This window comes from Adelges cooleyi, unplaced genomic scaffold (assembly GCF_023614345.1).
Source record: "Adelges cooleyi isolate 19-005CV unplaced genomic scaffold, UGA_ACOO_1.1 ACOO_flye_CR_arks_rails_tigmint_CR_PRNA_108, whole genome shotgun sequence".
NCBI classification, from domain to species: Eukaryota; Metazoa; Arthropoda; class Insecta; order Hemiptera; family Adelgidae; genus Adelges; species Adelges cooleyi.
The window spans coordinates 9,402,589-9,424,847 of NW_026095761.1; the positions used below are offsets into that span (position 1 = coordinate 9,402,589).

General features: G+C 30.4%; 3 protein-coding genes across 6 annotated transcripts in view; 1 reads left to right on the forward strand and 2 right to left on the reverse strand.

Moving 5' to 3' along the window:
• The window catches only part of LOC126847398 (BLOC-1-related complex subunit 6), a 29,225-nt gene extending 17,613 nt beyond the window's left edge, over positions 1 to 11,612 (forward strand). The window contains exon 3 of one of the 2 annotated variants that reach the window (XM_050587590.1): positions 9,944 to 11,593. In XM_050587590.1, coding sequence (XP_050443547.1) covers positions 9,948 to 10,409 — 462 coding nt within the window. In that variant the 5' untranslated portion in view covers positions 9,944 to 9,947 and the 3' untranslated portion in view covers positions 10,410 to 11,593. Of the gene's footprint in view, positions 1 to 9,943 lie in introns of both variants that reach the window. The other variant, XM_050587591.1, reaches the window with a different exon arrangement.
• On the reverse strand, positions 4,269 to 14,771 carry LOC126847396 (uncharacterized). 3 transcript variants are annotated; one of them, XM_050587586.1, is made up of 10 exons: positions 14,490 to 14,613; positions 11,553 to 11,648; positions 11,252 to 11,464; positions 11,080 to 11,187; positions 9,239 to 9,433; positions 7,964 to 8,176; positions 7,454 to 7,657; positions 5,621 to 5,866; positions 5,158 to 5,413; positions 4,269 to 4,539 (listed from the first exon to the last, which is right to left on the reverse strand). In XM_050587586.1, the coding sequence occupies exons 1-9, from the start codon at positions 14,505 to 14,507 to the stop codon at positions 5,192 to 5,194; spliced, it is 1,515 nt and encodes a 504-aa protein (XP_050443543.1). In that variant the 5' UTR covers positions 14,508 to 14,613; the 3' UTR covers positions 4,269 to 4,539; positions 5,158 to 5,191. The 3 variants fall into 3 exon arrangements, with proteins under 3 accessions (XP_050443543.1, XP_050443542.1, XP_050443544.1); XM_050587585.1 differs by having other exon boundaries at positions 4,273 to 4,539; positions 5,158 to 5,422; XM_050587587.1 differs by having other exon boundaries at positions 4,276 to 4,539; positions 5,158 to 5,422; positions 14,613 to 14,771.
• A 1,068-nt stretch (positions 14,772 to 15,839) lies between these two features.
• Positions 15,840 to 22,002, reverse strand: LOC126847446 (CTP synthase 2). The gene is made up of 12 exons (XM_050587665.1): positions 21,547 to 22,002; positions 20,162 to 20,332; positions 19,967 to 20,052; positions 19,718 to 19,849; positions 19,467 to 19,637; positions 18,593 to 18,747; positions 17,227 to 17,359; positions 17,078 to 17,166; positions 16,876 to 17,013; positions 16,640 to 16,806; positions 16,230 to 16,556; positions 15,840 to 16,160 (listed from the first exon to the last, which is right to left on the reverse strand). The coding sequence occupies exons 1-12, from the start codon at positions 21,710 to 21,712 to the stop codon at positions 16,087 to 16,089; spliced, it is 1,809 nt and encodes a 602-aa protein (XP_050443622.1). The 5' UTR covers positions 21,713 to 22,002; the 3' UTR covers positions 15,840 to 16,086.
• Between the last annotated feature and the right edge of the window lie 257 nt (positions 22,003 to 22,259).

Below are 22,259 nucleotides of genomic sequence, written 5' to 3' on the forward strand. Positions count from 1 at the left end.
TTCATTTAAATAGGTTACTATCGATTAGGAGAGTAAGTAAAAACATTTTTAAGACACAACCTAATGTTATATTATCATGTCGAATTTCTTAACTACACAATATAGGTTTGGTCGATTATATTATTTTAGAAAATATATTATGTACAAGGTCTGATTTTGTAATTTAATAAATGAAGGGCACAGGGGAAAAACGTTAGTAGTCAATAGATTGTTTAAATAAATATATTTTTTATTAAAATAGCATTTAATGAGTTTTTTTTGTTCTTTTGTAAGAGGAAGAGGAATTCACGAACTTTGTTTTTGCTATACTCTAAAATTTTCATATGTTACTACTACCGTTTTTCCCCTGTGCCCTTCAAATTTTTAAATGTATTTTTTGATCTTCAAAAATTATAATTACCTATGCAATTTATTTTTATATGATATCATCGAACAGCATTATCAACTTCGTGTTATGTAACACAAATTAAAAAACTACTTAGCAATATTATATTTTTATAATATTACAATGAACAACATCAAATATTAATAATAACAATTTTTCAATAATATTTCCCGACTATTTTAAATGAGTTATAATGCTAATTAAATTCAAAACCTCAACAAGAATATTGTACTTTTATTTCTATTGTAACATTTATTTCTAAACAGACGTGTGAGAAGTCATAAAAAACCGTGTTAATAATAATAATAATAATAATAATTTTAATCCATTTGCTATTTGTTACGAATAAACTGTAAATACTAGAATATGTATAGACACACAAAATATACATAATATAATATATTTTTTATCTTTCAAATTTCAACCGCAGACATTATGACGTCTAACTAACATAGTTTAAATGATATCATTAGACATTACCTGTTTTTGGATTCACTACCCTAATGAGTATATTAGTTATGAGAAATAGCTATGGAGTAATAAACCGACTTTCGGTATGTCGATTAATTTGATTTTTCATGATTATTATTTTTTTTTACTTTCAGTTAAACATGTTTTATTGTACAATATTCAATACATTTTTTTAAAAAAAGTTGAATCCGATCAGCAAATTATTTCTTTTATATTATAGTTTATACAAAAACATAATGCACAGATGTCATAAGTGTACTTCGTATTGCACTATACATGACGTGCTCTTTTGGGTAAATTGTGCTCTATCGAGGAGTAACGTTCGACTGGGTCATATTTGTTTGTTTTTTAGATAATTATACTGTTTTTGTGCAGATAAATTCGTCTGTCAATAAGCATGTTATTAATATATTAAAAATTAGCAGTGCATCGCGTGCGTGGAGATAACACATCCATTGAGGAACTCCCAATAACTGGTAGAGTGATTAAAAATTAAGTCGTGGGTCGATTAAGTGGAAAACGATTTTCGAGAAAAATTGACTTCAGATTTCAGTACATCGATACTCGCTAGTGAACCTAACCAAGACTAGTAGCGGAGCCCTTTCCCCTCCCCCCCCTCAATCGTCGCTTGATTTTATACCGTTTAAAAACCGTCAAAATGAATTGCAAATAATTATGTAAGAATAATTTGCGTGCCGATGTATAATGTTTTTTTTCTTGTCTATTTGTTTCGACGGACACATCTGTGAACTTGTTTTGAATTTTATCTAACCGTGTCAGAGGTCGTGGATTGTCCAAGGACGGCGAAAATACCTTCGGATTGGTTACAGACTTTTGACAATAATATTATTTTGTACCATTGTTGTCGTTTTGTGCCGCGGCTTTAATATTATGGTAATGTGTGCGCCGCAGTGCGTGGAACTTTATTGTAAAAATAATTCATTCGAAACCTGTTTGGCGTCACGTTCGCCTGAAAGTAACCAGTTTTTTCCCCGGTCGATCAATAATAATAATAATACGGCTGCACATTACCGTGTTATATTATTTACCGATTACAAAGACTGTTTTTAACGTCATTTACGCGTCGTTTTTTTAAGTGTATTTTAAATGCTAACAATAAGCGACGTTTATTGTCGGCGCGGATAGGTCGATAGAGACACAATTGACAACTAAAAAAAAAAAAGCAGGAATTTATTATTTCTTTAAAAATATAATAAATACAGTGCACTTAACAGCAGATTGTGTCGTCGGCAAAGTTAGGCCGAGTCGCAAGTCTGTCGGTTATTTTCGTTGACAAAACAGTGTTTGTATGCTTTTGTTTTAATCGGCCAATTTTAAATTTCGATTTTCGTCAGACACCGCCGCCGAGACGGTTAGTTTTAGAATATTCTCTGAAGACACGTGCCAACCACACGTTTTACGACAAAACTAAACGAGCAGATTAACATAGTATTAACGTGGTGTTACTATAAAAAGAACTTTGAACATGTGACGTACACAATTATTCATACATAGCGGTATACCTACTTATATATTTATTATCTGTCCTTTTTTTTCAAGCGTTTGTTGTTTACTATTCAAACTAGTAGCGGACCTTTTTTTTCTTTCTGACTTATTCTACTAGATATTTCCCTTTGACATCACACCTTATACTTGGGTAAGTATAAGCGTACATACCTAGGTATTTACCGATATATACCAATATATCCTTAGAAGATATCTCTATACACCGTGGTGGCAAGTCTACAGGTTAGAAATCGTACCAATTAACAGAGATCGGCAAAATAGCTACTTTAATTAAGAAATACAAATTGGTACCTATTTAACTATTTAAAACGTAAATACAAAATACACTATTTAGAATAAAAAAAATGGTAATTAAATTCATAAAACAGTCGATAAACAGGCGGTGAAGTTCTTAATACAGTCTTCAAAGTTGTATCATCCCTTTCACGATGAATTTTCTATATTTACTTTTTAAATATAAAATAGCTCAGACCACGTATTGAAAATGAAAAATAAAAAAGACAACATAATGTTGTTAAGTTATTTATTCGTCGACTCACGATTGCACGATGTCGATACACGCCGTTTATCATACCTGATATGATTTTTAGAAGAAAAAAAAGCGATAAATATTTATCTGCATTAACGTCATACTGCGCCACCATTTGCAATGGATCATAATATTATTACTATACCTATATAAATTTTTTCCCGATAGCTGTCTACGGCTACAGCTAAATCCTCTACTAGGAAAAAAAATTATAAGTAATGATTTTGTTTACGCGTATTCGTTGTGACTGATAACTATTAAAGACTAAAAAAAATATATATACTAGTCATTCTACTCATCAATCGAACACAACGTTATTTTAATTATTGTTGTGCTCTCTTACTTTAGCAATTATACCTTTTTAATTGACACGAAGACTATAGATGCAAATTATTTTATACTATTAAATTAATAGATAGATCTGATTACACGTGAATAATAAAAACATTGTCTCTAGCAGTTAGCACGTTAATATGTTCCTTGTAATATCATTGTAAACAAAAAATAACAACTAAGAAAATTAAAATTTTGTTTTGTACCCAAAAATGTACATATTTTTCAACTTAAAATTACGACAGGCTATAACTTTTTCCAAATTTGTATGCAATATTCTTTAGATCGATATACGTTGACAAATAAACCATTTTCAAAACACGTTTTATCTTGAAATAGATTATGAACTTTATACTCTAACAAAGTTTTAAAGTAATTATTTAAACCTGAATATAGACCAGTAAAAAATTGCAGCAAATTATTTTTAATTTAAAAAGATGATTGCATTTTTACGTTACCATTTAAGCTTCAAAATTAAGCAGCGCTGTAGCAAAAATACAATAAATGGAAATATTTGGTAAGGTTTAGCGTTGATACGAAGCTGAAAATGTATTGGTTTGACGAAGATGTGTTTTTATAATTGAAAATTGTTTTTTTCGTGTCTGGACCCACGATATATCTTAAACCGCTTAACAGTTTTATTCGTGTAAGAAGTCTATTGATCAGAAATCATTACTGAGAGGTACTTTATTGGATCAAAAATGAATATAGGGCATCCATTCCTCTTCATTATAATATAAAATGTAATAACAATAATAGTAATACAATATTGTTAAAAATATAATCGTATTATTTTTTCGGATTTTAAAAGACTTAGGCGCTGAATAATTTTGTTTCTAACGCCGGTTTTTAATTCAACTTACTTATAACTAATAGGTTTTTCATATACAGTTTAGGGTTTTCTCATAATTACATAGTAAAACTACAAGTTGCTATTATTTAAATTGACTAAAACGTACATACTACAACTTGAATAGTAGATCTTTAATAGAAAAGGGAGGAATATACCAACAAAATAATTTTTTTTTGAACGTTTGCGCTTAAATCATTTGTTTACAAACAAATTATATATTATTAAATAATAAATCGATTTTTGGAAAACGAGCAATTATATTTTCGGGCTTATGTGAAATCAACATGTAAACCAGCTCTCGGGAAAATAATCAAAATAAAGGTAGGTATAACAAAAATTAATGAAGCAAAAAAAAAGTACTTGGTTCTCTTAAAAATAAATATAAATTTCTTCGATAGCTTTTCTTCGTACGTTTCTTTGAGTATTTAGAACAGGTTACATCTAAAATAAAAACAAAAAATTATAATAGCAATAATTCATATTATGTCGATAAATTGAATATGCTTAAAAAAATGTAATGAATCGCTAATCTTGTCGGATAATGGTTAAATCAAAAGTGTAAATGAACTATTATATTTTTATTACATGTGTTTTTATGGACCACGTTGATTAGTTTTTTTTTTAATTTTATAAATATCATTGTTATACAAAATGTATTAGGTATTTGAAAAAAACGTTTTAACGGCATTTAAAAAAAAATGATTAAAGTTGCACAGAAAATTTTCATATATAGGTACAAACATTTATACAAAAAAGCGGGGGTCAATTATGTAGGCATAACGAGGGTCTCGTTTATTTATTATACAAATTGTATTAAAAAACAGTTATTGTCACTAGTATTAAAATAAGAGTGCTATAAAAATAGTAAGTCAAATAATAAATGTTAGATTTAAGTTTTGGAAAATGTCTTTTGCCGAATGATTAATCATGTTCCCAAATAAAAATGTTATTTATTATAACATTTTTTAATTGAACAATTTATCTAATTCGTTAATTTTTACGTGCGCTAGGTTTTGGCTAGTTGAAAAGTTTTTTTTTTATTTAACGTAATATACTTACAATCATTTTTGTAGGGAAAAACATATGTTTTCTCCTAAATAGTATTTTCATTTTCGTCTCCAGTGTCGTAATCGATATTTTTACATTTATTTATTACGACTTCTTCTTTATCGTCACTTTCGAGACTATTGTTTTGTAAATCGCCGTCCAATTTCGATTTGTTCGGTTGTTCTAGCGGGATCGCGTTCCATGGTTTTTTTTCGTCCTGTACATCTTGTTGCTTTCTGTTTATTGTAACGGCCGGCGAAGATAGTTTCTTGTAAGTCTTTGTAAAAATTATAAGCATAATAATAAAATATTGTCTATACGACTTAGAATGGTTAAAAAACTGTGGTTTAATAATAACAACTGCGGAAGATGCTAATAAAAAACAACGTTCCCAATCTGGCTCAAATTGGCCAATCACAATATTTTGATTTGAGCGATTATTCAACCACAATGCCAAAGTCTATTCACCACTCACCGGATCTGTAATATGCGAATTGGTGAAAACCATTTTCTCCGGTTTACAGCCGGTTTCGACGAAATGGTCGTGCGCGCCAAGCTCGTACAGCGGCGGTTCGGGGAAAAACGGCGGGGGTGTGAAATAGGTAGTGCCCGAGCTGTCCATATAGCCTATACTGCACATCAACTTGTTGTTCTCCGCCGCGTCCAACAACAGGGCCAAATCGTGGTGTTGTTCGCTGGCCGATGCCGCCGGTGGGTTTACCTGGAAACACGATTAAACCATTTTTAAAAAAAAAGACCGGTGCCTACTAATTGCCTCCCATTTTCTGTGGTTAGTCGTTAAAATGATACACTAGTTGCCTCCGAAATTCTATTCGAATTGCCTCTGACGACACTTTACAAGTCGTATCGTAACATTTTAGGCTAAACAGTACAGTTGCCTCCCACGTTAGGTTATAAATATTTTTTATCCAAATTGCCTCCCAAGTTAGGTTATAAATATTTTTTATCCAAATTGCCTCCCAAGAGTATGGTAATTATCATTAAAAATGTTTGTACTTGCAATATTTTTTAGCTTCGACGCGGAGCTGAGAAAGAATTGTTTTTACAATGATGTGGTTTTTATTGTGTCTGGATCCACGTTATATTTTTAACCGCTGATCCGATTTCTTTCATGTAGCAAGTCTATCGATCAGAAATCATTACTGAAAGGTACTTCATTGGAACAACAATTTAAAAAGTTCCTCGACCCCCATAATACTGGCTTTTTTTTATTACAGCTTTTATTAAAAATAAATATTACCTACGGCTAAATTGTATGTAATAGTGTATACTATGAATTATAATAATTTGTATAATGTATTATTCCAACAAAAAATGACAAAGTAACCACGTTTGACGGCTGTAGTCTCATAGTTGTTACTTGTTATCTTTGGAGTTTGGGTATTCCGATATCATTGTTGTTATAGTCTAAAGCAGTCCGTGGTGTTTTATTAAGCGGTGATAGCGTGATAAATTGTTTTAAATTTGTATTTCATTTGTGCAATTTTGTGATGGAAGTAGCAGACTGAGAAATTGAAATTGAAAAAGGAGCTAAACTTTGTTTCACATTACACCAGGTATATAATACATTATTGTCGCTTAGATACAACCACTGATAAAACCTAGTTGATGGTTATTTTAATTTTAACAATATACACAATTATTGCAATCAGTTATCAAATGCACATACAGTGTTAAATACACACTATAATTAATTATTCTAAATTTGAATACAATTTGGTATATTATTGATAAATAAATAAATTGGTAAATACAGGCTTTACTTAGATTAAGTGGTTGGAGGTACTAGGTTTTTTCAAAAATACGATTTTTTTTGGGATTTTTTTGAAGTATATTCGTTTATAATTTGTAAAATGTATTTATTTTAAAAACTTGGAATGCATTTTGTGTAACATTAAACGCATTTTTCACAAAAATATGTTTTCAAAGAGGGTGAGACCACCACTACCAATATAAACTTTGTTCAACTTTTCTTGAAATATTCTGTAAAAATTTGGTATTATATGTCAAACAAAATACATTACAAAACTATTTAGTAAACAATTTATTTTAACCTATTTTTTCAACACGCCAATTACATCTAACCCCTTAAAATAAATTTTCGGGAGGGAACTCTCATATCCTCGGAAGACAATTAGGATGAAAAATATTGACTACCCGCTATGGGAGGCAACTAGTAGTTTATGGCCTTAAAAGTTACGGTAACAAATGGAGACAATTCGTATGCTCCCAAAAAACGACTAACGTACACACTTTTGGCGGCGGCATTGCAGCCGTTTATACATACTTTCAGGAATAGATCGAAAGATTCCTTTATTTTGGCGACCAGATGCTGAATGGTCTGCTCCTGCTGCCCAATAATGGCTTTCAAGTAGGCTTCCCTGGACGTTGTCTGCGGCGACCTGGGCGAAGCCATGGAGGAGACGTCACCACTTTCTGCCATCGCACCGCAGCATCGTTCTTTGTCTTCGAACTCTCTGACCACAGTAAACTATGTGAAATCAATTAATTATTACTATGTTGTAATCGACAATGTAATTTGATAATAAAGTTATCGATTACGTCCAACACTGTCAAACGGTTAAGGAACTTGTCATAAAGAAAAACAAATATTTATAAGAGTTAAATTAACAAACTTTTACACAAAAAAGTGTATTCAACTAAATATTTAACTTTTGTAGTATTTTGTTATTATTTTCTTATGATGAAGAAAATAATTAAAGTCGCTGTCGAAAAAATAAACGGATTTATCCTATTTAATATTACTCCAATAAAAAAATTAACACAATATCTTTACCTCTTGATCGCTGGCCCAAAACGTTATTCGTCCGTCGTTTAACAGGCCCTCGACCAGCTCGTCGATGAACCTCTGAATGTTTTCTTTTTGTTGGTAAAACGCTTTGTTCAACATGAACTGTTTGTTGAGCACATCCAAGGTCTGCACTAGATCTTTTTCCACCCTCAACAAACGCTGTTCCATCACTTCCTTTTCCGTTGTCAAATTCTGAATCTAGAGAGATCAAAGCCGCTTTAGTCATTTTTTGTTTGGATTATGTTATTATGGGCGGGTCAGTACAAAACTTAGCGTCACATTTTTCAATAAGATCAAAATGCGTCCCGTAGTTGACCTATTTATGGCATACTTTACTCCTTAAAAATGGGCGGAGTAGTGTCCTCTTAAAAACAACCGAAATAGGTACACGTGTATGCGGTAAAAATGACCAATATATACAAAGTGGTTATTTTATCATGGGCTACTATACATCTCATAGGGTTTAATAAGAAATTAATTTTTTTTTCATATTGTTTTTATATAATATGATCTCAATTTTTCACTTTTGTTTTTATCCCCTTCCCAACTTAGTTTTTTTTTTATATCAATTTTGAAACTTTAATAGTAGTGCATATATTTCATTAACTTTTTAAATTGAGAATAATGTACTAAAAATGTTGACTTTTTAATAAACAGTTTTGGACAACTATTTTTAAAGTTATAAGAGTTGAAAAATTAGGATGGGAGGGGAAGTGCAGTTGGAAAGTGCGCGCAGATAAAAATAATACTACACTACACATTTCCTCCTGCCCTAAACTTGAAACTTCAAAGCAGATGAATGAACTAACTGGCCTTAAGTTAATGAGGTATAAGAAAGTGTGATAAGGAGGCATGACAGGAGGTTAGTATAGTGATAACAGATATAAAAGAGGGATGCTATATTTTTAGGAGTGCGTGGGTGCCATTAAACATATTATATCCATGGTTCATAATTGTTTTTTTCTTGAGGAAGTGGACATTTTAACATGGGTATCTTTTTTTTGGGGGGAGGAAGGGGTCTATCTGGAATTCAGCGTCGTTTCGACACCAAAAAGGGGAAGTAAGGGGATGAAAGAGAGGGAGGGATGGAAGGGAAGGGAAGATAGAAAGGGATGGAAGGATATATAAGGTCAAGGAAGAAGGCGCTCTCGTTTTTTAAGCCCAAAAACCCAATCACGTTTATAATTTTTTACCTGTAGCGGACATATTATATGTACTATATTTAGTAATGTTTTAGATTTATTTTATATTGTAAATTACCTTCGTGAGGTAACTGCTTTCGAGCGCGCTGTAGTTGTTTGGCGCCATGCATTTGCTGCACAGGTTCTGCGGACAATTTCTGGGCTTGGGCCCCTCGTTTTTCATGGCGACGTTCATTTGCGATTGTGAACGATTTTTGTAGAACTCGCGAGGCGTCGGAGACTGTCTTCGAGGAGGCCGCCGGACGAGAACAGACTATTATGGTAAAAAAAAAAGATTATAAATCGTACATGAAAGATATTTTATTGGTCCATCCCTTCGCCTTCAAAAGCGAAAGAAACACCCAATAAAATGTACATATTTTTTAACTTAAAAAAAAATTGGAGTTGTTACCAGCATTAATAAATATGTTTTTTTTTTTATAAAATTGAACACTACAAATCAGGCCGACTCGCGAAACCAACAATAAAATATACGATAAGATTTAAATAAACGAAAAAACAAAATTCAGCTGCAAGCGAATAATGATGGGGATGGGCGAAGATGGTATGTAGAGAGGGAGGGGAGGATATTGTAGACAGAGAGTGGGTAGTAGAGAGGAGAAAAATGAACATGGACAACAAACTGTGGTGGAGATAGCCCAAAAACATTTTATCCATGATTGATTGTTTTTCCATACGAGTGAAGGGAATGTCATTTTCTTGTTCGTTCGTTGAATGACTAAAATATAAAAATTGAAAAATAAATTTTTTTTTTGCATTCCAGGGACATGGCGGAACGGGGTAAATTGGATTTTTTGAATAATCTCGAGGGCACGGTGACCAAAACCGGCGGTATGGTGACGTTTGTCGCCGAAGATCTGGAGACCAAACTCAAGCAAACGAGTCCCACCACGCCAGTCAAACCTTCGGGGAAGTACACTTTGGACTTGAAGTTGCTGGACGACATCGAGTACGAAGCAAAGAATATAGCCGCTTCCGTGGATACTTTGTCGGAGACACTTTCAGGAGTTTTGCACAGCATGTCCGCCCTGACCGTGGAATGTTTGGAAATATACAGAGACGTGGTGTGCAAGACTTGCGACTCGATTGATACCAACATAAAGTCGATGTACCAGTTGATGGCCAAGTGCGAGGAGTTGTCTAGAGAAATGGAGTCCGTCCACAAATTGGCCCAACAAGTCAAGAACATAAAACACGTTTTGGATTTGTTCGAAAACGCCTTAAACTGATATATTTTAATACCTACCCAATTCGATTACCATTAACTAATAATACCTATTAATTATTAAGGTATATTATTGCCTTTAGTCAAAGTTGCCATAAAAATATTACTATAAGCATGTAAAAAAAAATTAATAAACTTTCTTAAAATTTTTTAGTTTATATGTTATTAAGCTCAGAATCATATTTCCAAATTAGACAAGATATGATGGCACGTGCCTATGGCCCCCAATTAAAGAGTACTCACTTCTATTACATACTCGTTTTATCAATTATATTTTTATTTTTATAAAATATTTAAAAAAAATGTTTTCACAGTGCAAAATCAGTTTAAAAGTTAAAACTAGGAAATAAGAAGTTCTATCCCTAATAATATTACTAGTTGTGTGAAACATATTGTTTGTAATTATATTACACGAATTATTGGGTGTCTTATTCTATTATGCACATTGCATTAACACATTGACACCATGTGGAGGTAATACAATTTATTATATAAAATGGAAATCTTGTAGTTGGCTAACAATAAGCTTTAGAATAATGGAGCAAAAAAACCTAATTATACGATGTCGATTACGACAATATAATATACTTGTACAATAAAAAGTTTGCGTCATAAAAACCACCATTTTAGATTGCATTTAGAGAAACCCCACCTTTATACGGCTAAGCACTTACTGAGATTCTTCTAGGCTTATCTTTATTCAACGGCTCTCCCGATAATGTGACACAATTGCAAACGTCAGTCTGATGATAAAACGTAAAGTACTCACTTCTGCCCAATATCTGTTGAAATTCGTCGGGAAATTAGACAATTAACAACAATATTATAACTATTATTATTAATCACCTCTAAATATTGACCGATGTACATAAGCTGGTACTGTTTCTCGCATTCCACCACATTTTGAAAACAACTTTTCTCCATGACAATAGACTTGATCGGGTGGTTCATTTCATCGCAACTGATATTGACATTTTTAAAAGCGACCTGTTCGTCTACACCCGACCAACCTTTTGGTATCAAAGCGATCCAGTCCTTCGGTGAAATGCTGACTTGAGCCTATACCGATACGGCCGTTTTATAATACATTTGCATTGAAACAAAACAAACCAATTTACAATCTATTATGTTACGTTAAAATATTTACTTCTTGTTCAAAGTTGTAGTCAACGACTAAATCTTCTTCTACGAAGTAGCTTTGACGGACGAAAATTTTAACGATTTGCTCCATATTCGCTATAAGCTGAAAATTAGAAAATAAATAAAGAACTAAAGTCACATTAAAAAAATACGCTTCGTTTTTTATGTGGATCTTGAAAAACAATTGGATAAAATCAGCAATTGAACTTCTTTTTCAAATCCGTTGTACGTACATTTTTAAAATCAAATTTTTATTTTAAAAAAAATTGTTAAAACTTTAAAAAGAAAAAGTAGGTTAGGTAAATCGGATTGAGAATCGAGTAAAATTTTTTTGTACTAAAGTGATCGTACAAATGTTTGTGGGTTAAAGTAATACTACACTGTAATCATATTTCGTTCTGTTTTAGACTTTAGGTAGTTTGGTTTTAGTTAAGAGGATGTTAAATGCTTAAATTTACTCGGCTCAAAATGATTAAATGGAAAAATCACTCACGATGAAAATGAAAGAAAACAAGATTTTGAAGACATTGACATATTACCGTTTTTTTTTAATATTTCTTATACAAAAATAATCACTGTTAAAACAAAAAAAAATAATTTTTATAAAATCAAGTACCAAGATGAATAATGCAAAAAAACGATTTATCACTGTTTCTAAAATGTTAGCGTCTTTCGATTTCATAATAAGTGTTTTGTTCTTAAACTACCATGGCCCGAGTAAAACGCATTTTGTGTATCTATGTTAAGATGAAAAAATTATATAAAGATGCTGTGGTAGTTCGAAAAATAAAAACTACTAAACAAAGGGTACCAATAACTGAACTAATAATTGCACATTACAGTTCGCTTTAACTTAAAATGTTGTAAAAAATTGCGTAAAACCTTAATAAATTGGCAGTATACCGTCTAAAATAATTAATTATTTTAGCGGTTATATCGGTATCGGTTTTTAGAGTTTATATGACGTTCCATTAGGGTTCAAAGCCCTGCTAAATTGTGTACTGTGTACATATTAACAGTAGTAATATTATTAGTAAAAATATAATACAATAAAATGGCGTCATGCATGTCCTGTAGACATTTTTTGGTAGTCGCGACCATTTAAAATATTGTGTTTCAATTATTTTCAATTATACCAACGCCTAGTAAAAGCCCTTTAAAAATAAACGGACATTGCCCTCATTCGTCAAACCCGCTCTAGAAGTCCATAGTTTATAATGTAAAATTTACAAAACTATCGATTTTATTTCAAAATTTGTCTACGATTATAAAATAAATGGTTATCGGTTGTTTGATTTTTTTCACAAATTAGTTAATGTTATTAAAAATGTATTTATTATTAGTACCTACTAATAGCTATTATACTAGTTAATAGTTATAATATCATAATAAATCATAGCCGACAGATAGTCGAACAATACACACGTGATCGTCTAATGTTGCCTATATAATCATTTTATAGGTTAAAATATTCTATTTAAAATAGAATATTTGTATTTATCTATAAATACATAATTTAATTGTTTAAATGGTTCAATTGTTGGGTGTAATAATATTTCAAATGCAGTATAGCCACTTAAATTTAAAAAGTATAACTGTATGTCTTATAGTCTAATAGATATCTTAAAATTGAAAATTCGCACTTTTTGTGATGTATTATGTTAGTACTGTATTGACAGACGTGTTATTGAAGTTATATTATTTATTTAAATATGTTGTGCTTTAAATATCTGGTAAAATATATCCGGACCAAGTTTTGAAACACTGGGCTGGTTCGTTCATGCATATAATTCATGGATATGTGATATATTTTAAGGGAAACGTAAAGGACTATTTATTATGGGAAAGAGGATAGGCAATATTTGCCAAAAATTAATCTGCTATCCATTTCAAATATGCCGACTGATTTTTAAGTGAAAAAATATTAAGATTTTCTTGCTCTAAAACTTTTAAAGTTATTTTCTCCGAGTTATAGCGAAATTTTAATGAAAAATTACTTTGCTAGAAGTTATTTTCTGGCGTATCTATTGGTCGAATTTCAATTTTTTTTTTTATACAGAACTTACTCTTTTCTCTAAAGGGTAAATGACCGATTTATCCATTTAGCTATTAGGAAACTAGTTAGATCTATTAAAACAACTAGAAAAAGTAAAAATGTTATAAACGATTATAGTAAAATGTTGAAAACAAATATAAAAAAATCGGCTTTTTAATGCCCATAGAAAACATATTAAAATTTATAAGTTATAACAAAAAAAAATGTTTGAAATCGGTTCTGTAGACAAGTGGCTACGCGTTTTAGTCTTTATTCGTATAAAATATTATGCTTTCCGTTCCCCTAACTAAAGATTGCCAACTAGATTAAAACATAATTGTGATTACAGAGGTGGAATGCTAAAAATAGCTAAGTAATTTGTCGATACTTATTCTTTTAAAAAAGTACTGAACTGTAAACTGTAGATAGTGATAAAACTTTATTTCTATCATTTGTCTACCATTGGGTTTACCTATTTTTTAAATAAAATAAGCAACAACTGGATCAGTCAGTAACTATAAATGTACGCGATAGTTTTTAACGTATTTTCAATTAAACACTTAAAAGTTAAATGTTTGGATCATTTCTTCAATTAAATGATAATTTATTAAATGGAATAAATTACGAACATAAAAAAAAATCAGTTAGGATACAAAAAGTAACGTTAAGTGATAATTTACCCGGTTTTATTGTTTTTTTTAACGTTTAATTTATGTGCGATCCAAACTCAAAACATTTGTACCTATCTATCGATTACAAAAGGGGGGAAATACAATTGAACAAGAAAGGTAATTGTAATAGTGTTGTTTGGCTTCGAGTTGTACAAAAAAATAAAATAAAAATAATAACACCAATAATTAATATTAATAATAATTGCTTGTTTGACTATGAATCAAAAGTTTACCAGACCTCGACAGTCGACTTCATAATGTATGTATGTAATTATTATTAGCTCTGTATTAGCGCGTGCAACTATATTATTTAAATTTAGAAACGATTTTAACTTGCTAATTTCAAAAAATTTATACTTACGGTAAAAAATGTTGTGAGGAATTTTCAAGATGACGGTTTCGACATTGACATTTTGACGATAAAGAAAATTACTTAACTAGACCTTTGTCTACGGGTTTTCCGAACAACTCGAAAACTGCATAGATGTACGGGTCATCGATGGCCGATGGACCAAAACATCAACGTTATCGCTCACCGCACACGCTTTGCAATATTTATGTAACCGTAACCGCGTTTAAAAATTGAATAAAAAATGTGCTATTGTTTAAAATGCAATTTTTATCAGCGGGAGTCTTTATAGTTATTTATTATACACAATTCACAAAGAGTTGACTCATTCTAAGAAGTATGAATGCATCTCTGAACGTAATATTTACCATAATATAAAAACGATACCAACATTTATTATTTAAAAATCAAGCGGTTATACTACTTCTCGACGTGCTTTTTTTTCTTTCAATTTTGTAATTTTTTTTCCAAATTGTAAGTTAAAAAAAATTAAGAAAAAACGATTTCTTAAAACTTAAGTGATGACCTGAATTTTTGTGGTTCTTGAAAAGTACTCATTTGCTGATACCTAATTTTATTTTACAGTTGTTCAAGAAATTAAAAAAATATATAATCGGTACATTCAATATTGTCTATTGACTAAGTTGTATTAGAAAAATGAGATTCGTTTAAAAAAAAAAAGTTAAGGTTGTGATAATCTAAATAAATAAATTGGATAATGAATCCTTGTTACTTACTAATAAATTTGGTGGTAATTTACATTATAATTTTAACTTTAATTTTAGGAAGGATGGGTGATTAAACAAAATTACTTAAAATATAAAGCAATTAACTTAATTTATGAAATACCAAAAATATTTAATAGTTTAGTTAACACATAACACAAAAAACGGTAAAGAAAACCATAAAATAAAAATATAATATATATACTATAAACCTATTAACTGGTAAAACACAAAACTAATATAATATTAAAAGATGAATACTCAAATGTTAACGTCGGTAATTTGTTCTGCTCATAGGTTAGAATTTTGAATTTATACAAATTAATTATCACATTAACATGTAAAGGGCAAATAGCTTATACACGACTATTGATAATAAAAAAAAAACAATGTAAACATAATATTTAACAGCTTATTCATGGCAAGTTTTTTAAAAAAATTGTATAATAAAAAATCGTTTTTTTTTTAAAAAAAAGTTCCAACAATTTTTTCAAAATATATCAATTAAATAATGAAATATTTGCCATCAAATAACTTTATAAACTCTTTGGCATTTAATAAGAATTCTTTCTTTCACTCAATGTAAGACACAACACTCATTTGTTTAAATTATTCTTTTTTATTACAAATCATTGAAAAATGTAACTACTAGTTTGTTAAGTTACAATAATGAGTAGTTAATAGCCATAATAAAAAAAAGTTACTAAAATCAGGAATACAATAGAATCAATAGTAAATTATCATTATGATAGACTAAAAAATCACACTTCACCATTTACCACAATCTTACTGTTTGTTGACGTTACAATGAGATCTTGAAGTTTAACCGATAAATCTAAACACAAAAAAAAGTTCATTAAAAAAAAAATTGAATTATTGCATTAGACTTTTAATATAAAATTACCATCAGAGTCATTATCGGAGCAACTCTCATCGGGAGTTAAATGACATTCATTATCCAAATACGATCTGAGTTTACCAATCGACGCCAACAACAATCCCACAAAAGGCGGGGACGGTTTCAAAGGTCTTGTTAAATATTCCGGATGGAATTGTGTGGCTACATAATATGGATGATCATTGAGTTCGCAAATTTCCATACGTCTTCCTTCTGTATCAGTACCAACAAATTTAAGTCCAGATTTTTCTAATCGCTCGACATAATCTAAATTGACTTCATAACGGTGTCGATGGCGTTCTTCAATATTTTTGCGGCACCCATAAAGTTTAACTTGAAAATAAAATAAAAATATGATAATAATTTAGAATTATACGAAAGGTTTTTTGTATTATTTATTACAATAATAACCCTACAAATATTTGATGTATTGCTGTCTTTTTTGAAAATGGTCGTTCTTTTTCCAAGTCTCATAGTTCCGCCTTTATTTTCTGGACAATGCTCGGGCATTTCGACAATTAATGGTTCTTTGGCGTTTATATCAATTTCAGTTGTTTCGGCGTTTTCTATGTGTAAAACGTTCCTGCAATGGTAAAGCAAAATATTGAGTAAAATAGCTCTAGATTAAGATTTTCGTTTTTATATAATTTACCTAGAGAACTCAATTACAGCAGCTTGCATTCCAAGACAGATTCCCAAGAATGGTTTTTGGGTTTCTCGACACCATCGACAAGCTTCAATCTTGCCTTCCACGCCTCTAGTACCAAATCCTCCAGGAACAATCACTCCGCTAATTATGTAAATGAAAAGTAATGTATAATAATGTCCTCCAATACAGTGAAATATAAACTTACTCACTACGACATAGTTGTTGCCAGGCTTCGTGATAACCAACCGCGTCGGTCAATTTAGTTTCATTTTCGAGATTAGCTGCTTCAACATACTAATGAAACAAACAATTATTAATAACAATTAAAACTTCAAATAAATATTTATTACTCACTGTCACTTCCACTCTATGTTTGATGTATGCTCCGGCATGGATTAGTGCTCTAGATACCGAAGCATAAGCATCGCTCAATTGGGTATACTTGCCGACCAAAGCAATTTTGATAACTTTTTGTGAGTTATCCAACCTGAAACAACCAAAATATACATATATTTTTTATGATATTTTACTATGACAATTACATTTTAACTTTGACGCTGAGCGGAGTAAATTCAATTCAGTTTTTTTTATTTTTTCATGAGTGTTTTTAACCGGGGGTTAATCTAAAATTTATGTGGATGATGATGAGGTGAATACTCATTGTAGTCATCACAAAACTTGTTAATTTTTTCCCCTACTATTTAGTAAATCAATAAATTAAATTTTAACTTGTAATTACAGCCTACAATAACTAATAAAAAAAAACAGTAAAAATAATTCCAAACTTGAGTGGGGCATTTTATAGATTTAGCAAGTTGTCAATATACAGTAAGAAACCAAACAAATATTATTAACCTATTCTCCCGGGTAAATACATTTTTTATTTTCCTATTTTTCAGATGTAGTTTTAGGATCTAAAGTCTGAAAATAAGACTGAAGGTAGATCCTGAATAATATATACAACATTATTCAAAAATCAATTGCCAACTTTTATTTTGTTTTGTATTTTTGTATAAAATGTTTAAATTAACCAGTCCATATTTTCAGTAGAATATATTCTTAACATAGAAAGTTAACACAATCGTACAAACTTTACTATTTAAGTATGAAAAGTTGGCAAAGCTCTAAAAGAAATATTTAATTTGATTGTGAGTTAACATAATCAAACATGTTAAAAAAAAATACCACAAAATTATTTTTCAAGGAGAAATGAATGTCTTAATTAAAATTGATTTTTATTTCCTAATTTGTTAAAAGAGAAATCAGAAATCATACACAATATCTAGTTTATTAGTTTAATCGTAAAAAATGTTCACCCCTTTCATTTCAAAATCGAAAAAACACCCAACAACATTAATCTCGAAAATACATACGATATAACTATCATCAAAAATAGTCAAATACAATAGTATAATACAAGAATTTTTTCAGAACCTTTTTTTAAGCTTACATAGTTATTTTGTAGGAATAAAATAACTTATATGAAGTTTGGATTACCCTATATAAATAATAGTTTTTACCATCTACAATTTTGCATCAGTGGTTTTATTTAAAGTAAATTTATCACTTTCAGTTGTAATAAATAATGATTCCCAAAGATGGTGTGTTAACATGTAAACAGTTTTTCAGAAAGAAAAAATGTCTATTACAATTGTTTTTAAAATCGTTCACAAAAACTTAAAATCTTTAATAATATAGTTATCATGGAAATAATAATTACTTGTCAGATAATTTTTTCCATTGTTTCATAAAAGCCCGATTGTGCGTCTCGTTCATGGGAAGATTTAATCGATCCAGCAAAAAGTTCAAGGCACCTTGTTTTTCCATAAAAAGAGGCACTTTATAAATTGAATCTAAATCGTGCATAAACAATACCTAAAATTACGAAACAACATTTTTTTAAAATTAATATTGATTTCTTTGGTTAGTATGATAATTAGGACTCGGAAGTTGATGACTTTTATAATTTTTTTTTCTAACAAATTGCTTAAATAACAAATTTATTTTTTCACAAAATTTAAAGACAATCCACTAGTATTATTTTGTCATTATTTGACATTTTATTCGTTTGGCCAATTTGATTAATTTTTAAAATATTTAACTGCATATTTTATATTATTTAATTTGTTCAGATCCTAAATATCAGTAGGAATTTTATCCTATGACCAATAATAAGTTATTATTTATGGTTAATTGTAATATTTTAACATTATAAATGTCATTTGTAGAGCAAAAAATAAATCATTGGTTAGTATTCATTGTTAACACTTGCATTTGTGTCATAATTCAGAAATTTTATTTTGCAACTAACAAAATCGTATTTTGTAAAATATGTGAAATCAAAGTTACCACCAAAAACAATTCACTGTTGAATAACACACATATTTGACAAATTAAACATATGTAAATAGAAAACAAGAAAATATTTATTATTATTATTTTTTTTTAACATAAACTGTATGTTATCTTTTAGCATTATTAAAATTGTTGTTTATTATACTATTTTTTGATCATTATTAACCATCATATTAACATTTTTTAGGTCAACATCTTTCAAGCCTTAATCATAAAAAAAAATAACATTTTCTATATACTTGTCTCAATGCTACATCACAGAAAGTTGATATTTTTTTCTTGACGTGTTCTACATTAAAACACGGTTTTGTACTCCTACAAATTATAAGGTCAGGTATTAAGCCCAACCCTCTAAGTTCTCGTACGCTAGCTTGGGTCGGTTTGGTTTTATCATCACCAGTAGCACCTGGCTATAATTATATACAAGAAAATAAATTAGATTAGCCAATTACAACTGAATTATTAAAACAAATTATATAAATATATTTACCTGAAGTATAAAAGAAACATGCGCACATATAAAGTTTTCCTTCTTGACTTTGAATTGAAACTGTCGAAATGCTTCAACGAACGGCATACTTTCAATGTCTCCAATCGTGCCACCGAGTTCAACAATGCAAACCTTAAAGACAAGTTATTGTTTGATTATATATATATATATATATATATGTATGTAAGTATGTATAGTAATAAATATAAAAATATTTATATATAAATGAAAAACATTAAAATAACTTACATCAGGTTGTACTCCATCTATACTGACAGGTTTTTTGGCAACTCGTTCGACCCAATCTTGAATTGCATCGGTAATATGTGGTATGACTAAAAACATAACGTCAGTAAGTATAATTTTAATACCTCATATATATATATTGGGTTTAAATGAACAATCTCTTAAAAAAGAATAATGGCGTCTGTTTCAGTAGATTACCTTGAACGGTTTTGCCCAAGTAATCGCCCCGTCGTTCTCGATTTATCACTTCCTGGTATATCTTGCCGGTCGTTATATTATTGACGCTATGTAACGTGACATCTAAAAATCGTTCATAATTGCCCAAATCCAAATCGACTTCACCACCATCGTCTAGTACATACACTTCGCCTGAAAATATTGCATTTGAAATGCCATTTGGCTATTAATGTAATAATACTAATAGAAAACTAGTATTTAAGAAGATATCGATTTATATTGTTTAGACACATTGCATATTTTTTAGACTGTGTTTTCAAATATTTTTTTATACATGTTTTTCTTAGATTAAAAAAAAAAGGTGACTTTTATTTTTTTTCCCGTGCTCTACAAATATAAATAACATAAAATAGAAAGATGAAAATCACCAAAAAAAAATAGTAGTCATTTTATACTGAATCATAGTATTTAAGTTGAACTTGTATGACTCAGTGGTATATTTACAATTTTCTTCTGGGGGCGATATATAAAAAAAATGTTACCTCTTATCCTTGTTTGTAAACTGTTGCCCTTATGGTCGGACCAAAAATAGTGCACCATATTTTTTGCTAAACTGTCTGGTTAATTATAAAACATTTGTAAAACGTATAAGACGTTTGTAAAAAACGTCTAGTGTTTGATTAAAAACCTTACAGACGATACAATTTTGTCGGTCTAAGGTGTTGCGTATAGAAGACGCGACCTGCAGTATGTCTTGATCAGTTGTTTTTTACTGTTCTAGTATGCGCATCATCAAATATGTCCCCTATTATATCGAAACAACAAAACATTGGTATAGCACTTGCAGCAACATTAAATATTAACTCCTGGGAAAAAAAAAGTTAAACTAACATAGAAAATGTTGCAATAGTTGCGCTATTCTCAGTCTTTTTGAAATGTTTGCAATAGGCTTCAAGTGTTTGATTTCTGGTATCACTGTTTCTATACTGTTTACATAAACTATCTCATAAACAAGGAAAATCTTTATACATCTATAACAACTTTAGGCTCTGTATTAACAGTAGCCATTGCAAACAAATGCGTAGTCAATCGTTACACACGTAACGCCTGAAGACCCAACTAATAAGCCAAATCCACCCGACAACACTACAGACGAACCGATTTTATCAGGCGATTAGATGTCGCGGCCACCCGACAAGACTTGAACCGGATGACACGTCTACACACGACTTGAAAAAATGATCCTGTCGGCCCGATCAAATCGTATTATCTTGGAATGGGCCCTTTATAAAGAGAACCGTACGAAAGACCGTATCGGTTCGGTATCGTATGTACGTACAGATTCGAAATTAAATTTGATAAATTTAATATCTACGTCAGGATCACTAACGGTAAGTTTTACTTACCGTGTTCGTACGGTGAAAAAGTGCCTGCGTCGATGTTCAAATACGGGTCGATTTTAATTGAAGTCACATGTATACCGCAAGACTTCAACAGAGTGCCGATGGACGAAGCGATAATTCCTTTGCCCACTCCGCTCATTACGCCGCCGGTGACGAGTATGTACTTCATTATTTTTGGAAGATTTTTGTTTTTTCACGGCAACGGACAAGACGTGTGAGCAAACACTTTTTGGGGTAGCGAGAAGCTAACTCGATTAGAAAAAAAAAAACACAAAAGTAAACTATACGATTGCCCTCGACGGTCGAGTTTGAACAGGCGGTATGTACATATATATTATATACGTGTATATATAATAATAATAATAATATATTACAATATATTATCTATATCGCACATGGTGGTTAGTGCCATCCGCGTAACTCGTGTGTCGTACCGCGTACGATTTGTTGTAACTTGTGTTGTATGGCACGCAAAAAGCGCGGAAAAAAATGTAAACACAACATTTTAGGTTAGTAACCATTTTTTTATTATTTTCTCGTACAATCCGTTTGATTTTCTATAATTCGATATTTTCGTACCAACTCGCGTCATGTGTATAATTTTTCCATTTTTTAACATTTTATTTTACATTAATTAAAAAATGTAAAAAATTGTGTACAAAAAAATCGGTTACATTTTTCTTTTGAATTGGTCGCCTGTATTGGCATCACATCGT